This window comes from Alligator sinensis, unplaced genomic scaffold, assembly GCF_000455745.1.
Source record: "Alligator sinensis unplaced genomic scaffold, ASM45574v1 scaffold572_1, whole genome shotgun sequence".
Taxonomy (NCBI): Eukaryota; Metazoa; Chordata; order Crocodylia; family Alligatoridae; genus Alligator; species Alligator sinensis.
In genome coordinates this window covers 852,838-863,412 of record NW_005842288.1, presented here as the reverse complement: position 1 = coordinate 863,412, position 10,575 = coordinate 852,838, and the positions used below count along the sequence as shown (strand labels likewise).

The following is a 10,575-nucleotide window of genomic DNA, read 5'->3' as shown; positions in this document are numbered from 1 at the left end:
TTTCCCTACGATAGGAGTTGTGATAATTAAAAACACACAGAATCACTCAGGAACAGTCAACCAATAATGGTTCTGTTATCTAACTATACTTACAAGAGATAAATCATGAGACATATGATGATTTGGAACTATCACCTTGTGCAACAGCTAACATACAGCTTTTTTCTAGTTACTGTTGCATGTTCTACTTAGTCTTTCCTATTGTTGTTGCATGCACTTGTCACATCTCATTTCAAAGAAGACTAAAAAAATATTTGAAATAGGGATCGAGTCTTCAGCTGTGTTTGAAAAGCACCTGCTCCAACCCTGGTCCTTCAATAAGGCCGCAATCCTAAATGAAACACGGGGGAACTACTGCAACCAACATCTTTGGATGCTTCTGTTAACCCATGGCAGCATACAGTTAAACTACACAATTAAACACTGCATTCCACAAAGTACTAACAACCTTTTGTTTAAAAGATTAATTTATTAATTACCAAATAATTACAATAAACATTTTCAAACATGGAAAAGGGTATAAAAATAAGACGCTTTTAATGCTAGATGCAAATGACACATGGGAGAGAGCTTGAAAGCCAGCACTTTCAATGTGCCAGAAGTTTATGCTTTGTCAGGGAATAATCACTACAGTGAGTCCAGAGGGGAAGTTTTCCGGAAATGAGACTAGTTAATTAATCTAGTTTAATGTGGTTTAGAAAATATTACAGGTTACAGTATGTATATATTAAGTTACTGATCATATGACTATTTAGGTTTAACTGTAAATGGGTGAACCCCTAAACGTATTTCATAATTTAGTTTTAAATGTAAACAATTTGTTTTTGCCTCAAAACATTTGTACTCTTTAAAATGTAATATGAAACATTGATATACATTGTAATTATATGCTTTAGGTTGCTTAATTATCCATTTCCAGACACTACCATGTATAGTGATTTTAAATCTATTTAAAAATCATTCCAAAATAGCAATTATTACCAATACTTTTAAATAAATATCTGGAGAGAATTTTAAAACCTAGCATGTTTTGAGGTTTTAAACAACAAAACTTATCTAGTCCCCCCATTCTTAAATCCTCAGATTTGCTTAACATTCCCGACCACCATCAGAAGATACAAACAACTTGTATCACCCAAGATGATGCAACGCATCTTTTGACAAGCAGAAATCTAAACAATGATGCTAATATACAACTTTGCTAGGAAGCAGACTGCAGGTACATTTTAAAATTTCATTTTTGTGTGGTTCCTACAACAAACAGTTTATAATTTTATCTGTAACAAGATGCAATACGTGACAGACAATGAGTTAAATTGGCAATGAAACAAAGCATAATGAAAAAAACACAGATTTAAGTGACTTAATAAATAAACTCAACAAGTCCTGATATCTGCACATTACAGCATATATCATTTTAACTAGCTACTTCACATAACCTAGACATAACTGGCTGGCTGATTTTCATAAGTTATATAGGTCTTGAGGAGGGACCTTGCACAGCAATAATCTAATAACGAACATTCAACTCTTATATGATTTATTCAGGGAACTGACAAAACTCAGTTGCTTAATAAAGTGATTGTCTAATGAAGGTACAAGAATTGCATTCCACATCTTGAGGCTACTTTGGAGCAGTTTCTTAAAGAGAGGAAGTTGCCTAACCAGCATGATTAGGTATTGCTGTACTCTGATAAAAACTTCACTCATCATCTGGAGTTTTAGGCTAGGGACAGACATTACATATAAACCGGTTTGAGTGATCAGAAACTGGTCTAAACCTGTAACAAAACAGACATTCAGTACACATAAACCAGTCTGAAAGTGGTTGAAACCAGTTTGAGATAAACTTGACTTAATGTAGTATCAGATTTAACTGATTTGGGTCAAACTGGTTTATGCAATGTCTGTCCCAGATCCCTTGCTGGTTTAAGTTAAGCCAGACTCTCCCAGCATGATCTCTGGTCTGGTCGGGCCACTCTGCTCCAAACAGCAGAGCCAGCCCCTCCCTTCTGCTCCCTGGCAGAGCTCCGGCAGAGACTACAGGTACAGCAGGGTCTGCCTGGCTTCTCTTTGCCCTACCCCCACAACTCGCTGCTCAAGCAGGGATCCTCTCCCCCCTCCCATCTCCCACTGCACAGACCCCAGCCCCACAGACCCTAGATATGTGGTATGCTAGCTAATGCTGAGAGGTGTCTGTGTGTGCATCTCCATTTTCACTGGGACAGCCAGACAGAACAGTGGCTTTTGGGTGCTAATCAACAAGTCAGCTGGTAACATCCCTTGGAAAAAAGCTGTTTAAGAGCTTGAACTAATGGAGAGAGGCTATTGTTTTGCTGATGGCGTGATAAACACTTATCAGCCCCCTGCTGGCTTGCTTGCCTGTCAGTTTGCTGCAAACAGTACAAAGAAGCCAGGAGGGAGATTGAAAAGCTCTGTATCATCAACAGATGCATGCACTGCACACCTCCCCTTGCCTCAGAGTACTAGCCTGGGGCTGGGGTCTAGCAACACTCCCACCCCTTGATCAGCCGATGGGGAAAAGCCTGGGATGGTGCAGGCAGAGCTCCCTATTCAGTGCCTCCTGCCAGGGCCTGGCCAAGGCCCCCCCATAGCTCAGCATTGAGCAAGAGGGGGGAGGGCTGCTCTAGCGACCCCCAGCTTCTAGCCTGAGGCACTGCAGGCATGTACCTGAATTTCCTCAGTCCAGAGAGAATGTCTGTGTGGTTACAAACTGGTTCAGCATAGCCAGGTTTGACTAATCTGCAAAGGTGAAATCAATTCAGGCTTTTTGAATGTTTGTCCCTAGCCTTAATAGCCAGGCCATTGCTGTTATCTATATTTGCAGCATGTCTGTATTCCTGGAGTGGCTTCTAAGTAACAGTCACTGCTCTGTGGGAAGAGATATTGGGCCACAAGTATTGAATTATCCCCTTCTCCACAAAAGTTGCTTCCAATAGACTAGCAGTGTGACTCTTCTTCTTTATGAAAGTTATTCCATCAAGTTGTTTCTTTTTGTATATTTAGAAAAGTATTAATTTCGAACATATCAACTGCCAGTGGCATCAGAATGCACAACTAAATAACACGAAAGCACAAGTTCAAAAGATAACACAATTATTCTTTAGTAAAGGAAGGGAAATAATATTTAAGCCACATAAATAATAGTTAAGCCATATATGACTGAATAAAATCTATAGCTGTGAAAAGGAAATGGAAAGTTTAGCAAAAGATGAAATCCCATAAAAAAAAACAAACTACCTTTTCGGCTTTTTTGTCAGAGATATCTTGCTTTTCTAGTACTGCCATACTGTCCTTCAGGTTCTTCACTATGTCTGCAGGAGACTTGTGGGACTTGCCAAAGGGGAATGGCATGATTGCAAGTTACACAGGTCCTTCTTCTGTAAGTCTTGATTCACCTGGAAATAGACAATAAAAATAGATCAAAACAAGAAACAGCAGATTGATAACAATCGAATTGACAGAGGGGTAATGAGTATTATAAAGGTATTAGTATATTTAACAATATCAAAAGTTAAATAAAATAACAAAATCAGCATTAAATTGCATACCAATTCAATTGGGTTTCTGATACTCCAAAATGTAAAACAAAATCTAAGCTACTTTTTTCTAGAATAATACCCAGAGAACCAAGGTACTACACAAACACATAAAATTACATGCTAACATGACAGAAATGCCCGAATTATTTGAATTTACACTGGCAAGAAAGTCACTAAGATGATGTTCTGTCCCTGCTTCTTTATGTCTAATACTAGCAAATTGCCCATCAAGCAGGACGGGGGGCAGGGCAGGCAGGGACAGAAGCCTGCATTTCCCCCCCCCAAGTCCCTTGTCTGTCCAGGGCCAAGACCATTTCCCTCCACCCTTGGGTCGGGTTCCAGCTTCCCCCCTTCCCGCCACTTTAGGTCCAGGCCCACTCCCCCCCTGCTGTTTTGGGTCCAGTTCCCCCACAATCCCCACTGCTACTTCAGGTGTGGGCCCGTGTGCCCCCCATCCCCAGCCATTCAACACAGCTCTGCTGCCTCCTAGGAATAGGAGGGGAGGTTGCCTGCGGCAGTGGCAGTACCCCCTGCTCCGGCCCCAGTCCCTGCTGTCATGGGGGCCCTCTGCTGTGGGTGGGTGGTGGGGGGGTTGAGACCAGCACTGCGTAGCCAGCACCCTGTGCCGCACCTGCCTCCAAGGAGCAGGGCCAGGGGGAGGGGGGCCAGGCCAGAACTGCTGGCCTCGCCCCCCGCTCTGTCCACTCCATCGCCACTATCATGGCAACATGCCACCACTGCCGCCTCCTGTCTAGAATGCTCTAGGAGCATTCCAATTGGTTGTTTCAGACAACCAATCAGAGTGCGAATAAAGCGTTACAGAAAGACAGAATGTTTTTTTTATATATACAAGATTACTGCTCTCGAGTCCTGAAACTTGGGTTTCAAATTGAAGCCCTGTTATTTTAGAAAATAGAAATGTTACTACCAGTAAAAGGATTTCAAAAAGCTTCTGCATTCTTTAATCTCATGTAATATGATCTCAGTAACCAAAACTAAACTGTTCATTTTAAAGAGGTGTGCCTTCTGCCCAAAGAGGGCAGAATTTTTCAAAGAATACGTAGCTGATAGTCCATATATCATTTATTAAACTGGAAGTGAAAATATTTTCTAGTTTAAAAGTATATTCTTTTGTCATTATAAATCTTTAAATACCTGAGATTTGTTACTCAACTTGTACTTCCCCTTTCACACAATAATAAAAAGCTTTCCTCGGAAACAACTTCATAAATCGTACTTCTAGAACTCTGGTCTAGATACAAAGGAACAGGAAGTCCTGAACTAAAAATGCTGATGAGTTACTACTACTGCTGGAGACAAAAGACATTTGAAGCTGACAGAGCAGAGGTGACACTGTCATTACAAAGCAGGGATATCACCCTGAACATCAATTGTTTTCTTTCCCCACCTGGTGTCAATGAAAATAGCCAGTCAGTCAGAACAACTAGTATCTAATTTACAAAGCTCCTCATTTAATAACCTGTCACTAATTAAGAATATTTTAGCTCAGTAGGGCTAGGGAAATTAGGCTGAGTCAAATTTGCCCTTTTCAACACAGGTGTCCAGAAAGGTCTCTGTTCTCAAGTTTCAATCATTTCAACATTTTATACATAAATTGTTTGCAAAAATTATAATTTCTTTAATAAACCAGTTACACTGAGTCTGAGACCAACAATTTGAACACATAGAAGGATAGAGGTCCTCAGACCTATTTAAAACCTTAGCCAAAAACCCCAACTATTACATATGTTATGATTATAGAAACTACAGTAACTTCATTGTTTTTTGATGCTGTCCTAGAAGATGTTGCCTCTACTTATGAGTAGCTGCAAGTAGTTCTAATGTTAAATCATACTCTTCTTAGATGCCAGACAGAAAAGTATTACTATAAAATTTAATTATTAAAATGACACAAAACTTCCAAAGAATTTCCACTGCTTAAAAAATACAAACATGTCTTAATGATATTTTATAATAATGTGTTGACCATTACTTGACTATAGCACTATTACTTCACTTCATTCTTTAAAAAAAAAACAAAAAAACAAAAAAAACCCGTAAGCCAAAACATTGTGATCACTGTTGTTTAGGACAACAAGAATATCAACTATTATTTAATACAAGTTATGCAAGCTTTCAAGGAGTTAGAGAACTCACAGCTATTATTTGCAGGACTAAGAATACAAAAAAAGTTTCCAAAAAGGTAGATGACACTAGGAAATTACAGCAGCATTCAATATGCACCCTTAGACCACTTCTGCTCTGAAAACTATTCTGTTCAAATTACAAGATGCCCTCATCTCCATTACATCCAGACAAGGTCTGTTCTGTCTGTTCTTAGGCCCTTGACACGCATATTAATCATGCCATATATGTAAAATACAGCATAAATGGCAAGAGTGCTACATGCTCACCCAATTTTAAAAAAACCCATAAAATGGCAAACCAGCCATAAAGATGTTCCACGTATAATCTGGCCTGGGGCCATAAAAGTCCTCCAATCCCAGTTATGCCATTGTTTTTACATCTGCCAGAGGTTTTAAAAAGATTTTCCCCCTTAATTTCTTGCCTTGCCAGCTCAACCTGAGATCTGTAAGTCAAGCTGGGCGCTTTTAAGCTTGTGTGTCAGCACTGGTAATAAATATTTAAAACCTAATTTTCCCCAGTTACACCTCCACAACTCTACTATCTTTAACAATGGTTGAACAACCTTGTGTGTTCTCTCTACATTTTATTTAGTTAGTCTAAAGGTGCATATATACCCTGCCTTCTGAATAAGTACAGTCAAAAGCAAAATCTGGTACAAAAGTCTTACTTAAACTGAACACAGATAGTGACTTCATGGCATAATATCATCTACCTAATTCCTGAAATTCCTCCTTCATACTACATGTAATGATTCTCCTCCCTTTTGAAAGATCTTAAGTCTCCCATCAAGCTTTTCTCCTGATAGTGGTTTTTCTGCTATCCCTGGGAATTTCTCCCCTCTCCAATCTCACAGTCATATCCACTGTTTTTAATCTTCCCTGTACCTGTATGTTTCCTTTAACTGCATTCTGTACCTTTCCCTTAACTGCATTCTAGCATCAAGGGAGTTTCTGAGGTCTGCAGTTGTGATGCTTGAATGCCTCCAATGCAGCCTTCCATGCAATAATTCGATACAGAGGTGCCAGTAAATGAGGATGTCCTATACTGCTTTATATTCTCAGTATGTGTATCTTTATAGTGCATGTTGGTTGTAGAACAAACAATTTATATATAGTAGTGATTCCTTGCTAAAGTATCATTCTTTATAGGTAACCTGATGAAGCATACTTTGTATTTGAAAGCTTGCCTAATTTTATCCCAGCCACGCAGCTGGTCAAAGAAAAAATATCACCCACAAAAATCCTTGCCTCTCGCAACATTTATACTATCATTTTTCTCACAGACAATACTGCTTACAGAATAAAAATCCAGAAAGAACTGCACTAACTCATTTCAATAAAAAACAACAGCAAACTATTCTCTCAGGTGCATCTAATTATTGGCTTTATAAACTGGATAGGCATCATAAACTTTCCTTTAGATTACTAGCAGTTGAGGAAAGTGCATTTTCTTTTTTATTTACAATGATGTATCCCCTATCTTTGCAGGAATATTTCTAATTTGATCTACTGGTCACCCACTAGTTGTTCCAAGCATGGCATCAGTAGAACATAGACAAAATCTGATTTTTGGTATTTATCCTGGAATTTTAAATTTGAGGAATCTGAAGATAGTATTTAATAAAATTAACTCCTGATACACAACGTATGTACAGTTGAATATGCTCTCTCTGAAACCAGATACATTTCACTATAAGCTTCTGACAAACGAACAGAAAACAGAACTGCCAACTACAAATTAGCAAATCAAGCAAATAAAAAACCTAGGATCTCCTTCCTCCTCACTCTCTTGGTAAAATTGTGCTGAAGATAGCAACAATAGACAATGACACTATTTGTACGATATTGGGGAAAACTGTAACATGTCACATCTGCCTAACAAAAAGAGTAGTCAATAGGAAATGATTTGATACTGATCAAAAAAACCAACTACCCGAACCAAGTCAAATGCCAAATCTTCTAGTATCAACAGCTGGTTCTTCTGCAGATTCAAAAAAGCAGCTTTAACCCGTCTCCAAGCTTTTTTGAAAAGTTAGATTGCTAGCAGCATTTGCACTGCTTTCAATATATAACATGCCACTGACTGCCTAGCAGAAAAGAAAGGCTACAAAGAAGGAGATGGCAGGAGAAGTGTCTTGTGAAGCAGTGAACTGCAATGTATAAAAAGGCACAGATGGGGTTGCTGTGAGCTCCCACAATTATCAGACAAGACCCATCCTGGCATGAAATAGGCTTTAGGGATAACAGGAGTTGACTGTTTACTGTTTCAGATTGTACACAATTTTCAAATTATACCAAGACAGAATTCTGCTGTCTACAGTTTACTTGGTAAGCATTATGTGAAATTTTAAACAGTCTGAAACGGCCACATGGAATGATGGATTAAGTGTTGCCCTTGATGTATAGTTCTTGCACATGATGCTCTGAAAGGCTTAAGATTGCCTGGCTGCTTCCCTTCGCCTACTTCCCCCACCCCAAAAAGAGAAAAGAAAGAAAGATAAAGAGTGAGAGAGTTCTAAACAGTCATCCTCTACAAAGATCTTTCTTCCTGAAAAGTATGATTCATGAGAACAAACTCAATTATATGCATGATGTGTGGTTCTTTTCCTTGCGATTAACTTAATATTCAAAAGAATCTTCTATTCTAGAATACATTCCCTAATTCATCTTGATCTCCTCCAATTTAAAGTGTCAAAAAGTGCGCTCAATATATAGATAAGATCAAATAATGGTTACAAAAAGATGCACTGAGAAATTTATTTAGTTACCTATAAACAATGATACTTTAGCAAGGAGTAATTACTGTATATAAATTGTTTGCTCTACAACGAAGATGCACTATGAAGATACAGATACTGAAAATATAAAGCAGTATAGGACATCCTCATTTACTGGCACCTCTGTATCAAATTATTCCATGGAAGGCTGCATTGGAGGCATTCAAGCATCACAATTGCGGACCTCAGAAACTCCCTTGATACTAGAATGCAGTTAAGGGAACACTGGGAACAGGAAAAGGCAGAGAAAAGAATGCCTTGCCTTTCTGCTTACCTATCAAATAAGAAATCCTAGACTGCGATGTTCTAGACCAAAAAAAATAAAAAAAGTTTGGTCAAACGTCTCAACTGTTTTCAAGTGGAACACACAAATAAAACATTAGTTTAACCCAGTATTACACTATTTTAACTTTGATTATGCCTTTTTATGCAAGCATCTATTCTAAAATGTAATACTTCAAATATACAGTCCTTATAAAATTTCTATTTTGTGTCCAACATCTCAAAATCTAAAGTTTTCTCAAACTTTATTCTTTTTATCGCAGGATTTTAAATTTAACATTAATGTCTTATGTTGGCTACACTTTTAAAAAATCATACCACAGAACACAAGTGTCATATTCAGTTACGTCTATGCCAACATATGTATAGCAGATGCAGCTGTAGTGAAAAACAGTGGCATTTATTTATTCAATATATGCTTAGTAACCTAAGCAGGCCAAGAAAAATAAGTCTCATCTCTTAGCAGACAGTGACAAAACCTCTTCTTACACCAAAAAGAGCCTTGCTTTTCACACATTTTCTGGACCGTCACAGCTAAAACATCACTTCAGCCTTACTTCTAGAAAGACATTTAGTCTCAAATAGAAGACATGAAGTGATGAAACATCTACCTCTTCCACTGACAGGTTATTTCAATGCTTAATTATATTTGCTGTTAAAAGTTTGTACCCATGTTCTTATTTTAATTTACCTATCTTCCAACCATGGGCTCTCCTCCACTAGATAGTTCTCTAGTACCCAGTATTTTCTCCCCTTGAAGGAACATATTCAAAACTTTACTGGAAAACATTAAAAATTATGGCCATTTACATGCAGCCGATGTTAGACTAGCCTGAAGGGGTTACAAACTTTCCCATATCACACTATAATAGGAAGAGAAGTAAGAGCCTGCATGTGGTAACTGCATTGGTACAGAGCTGTAAAGTGGAAAGACATTCTTAAGCAATAGCTTCAGCATACAGAACACAATTGTTGGGGTGGGGAATATTCAAAAAATGAAAAGTCTTTGCAAATCTATGGCGGGGGGGGCAGATTCAGTCTACATCTCACTTTCACTTTTGACAAGTGGCCTCTGGCAGGTATCTTCATACTGGCAATGGTTCTTGAGATACCATGAGGCACCTCATCATTTTCACGTAGCAGTGGGGTATATTCTGCAGGCTCATAGGGTGCCCTTGTTGCTCTGGTCCCACACTCATGCCAAGTGCCCCAACACTCAACGATACATCAAATCCCTTCTCCCTCAGAGTATCCGCCAGTGAGTGGCTTGCATTTCAACAGGTTTTGCTTCCAGGCTTCAGTGAAAGTCTGGCACCAGGTCACAAAGAGGATGGTCACATCAGGATGCTTTCATGGTCTTTGTTTCCACAATGTCCAAGCACAGCTGACTGCTGCAGTCTGGGGAGGAGGCACAGTGACATAGTAGCCATGCTCTCAAGTGGGGTTTGCAACAACATGGGGCAGGGTCTCACTCTCATGGTGGCTGTAGCAGATGGTGTCACTGAGCAGGAAGGAGTTGAGGTGGGCTTGATGAAAAATATATATACACACTGTAATCACAGTTTCATAGCTGGTAGGGTCAGAAGGGACCTGAGCAGATCATCAAGTCCGACCCCCTGCCATGGCAGGAAAAAGTACTGGGGTGAAACGACCCCAGCAAGGTGTTCGTCTAACCTCCTCTTAAAGACCCCCAGGGTAGGAGCCAGCACCACTTCTCTTAGAAGTTGATTCCAGATCCTAGCCACCCTGACTGTGAAGTAGTGCCTCCTGATGTCCAGCCTGAACCTACTCTCAAACAACTTATGT

The 10,575-nt window shown here is 39.2% G+C and overlaps 1 protein-coding gene across 1 annotated transcript in view; it reads right to left on the bottom strand.

Moving 5' to 3' along the window:
- CAB39 (calcium binding protein 39) overlaps positions 1 to 10,575 on the bottom strand; it is a 71,031-nt gene that overhangs the window by 32,907 nt on the left and 27,549 nt on the right. The window contains exon 2 of the mRNA XM_006028078.3: positions 3,262 to 3,419. Within this exon, the coding sequence (XP_006028140.1) occupies positions 3,262 to 3,375 (114 nt within the window). The 5' untranslated portion in view covers positions 3,376 to 3,419. The remainder of the gene's footprint in view (positions 1 to 3,261; positions 3,420 to 10,575) is intronic.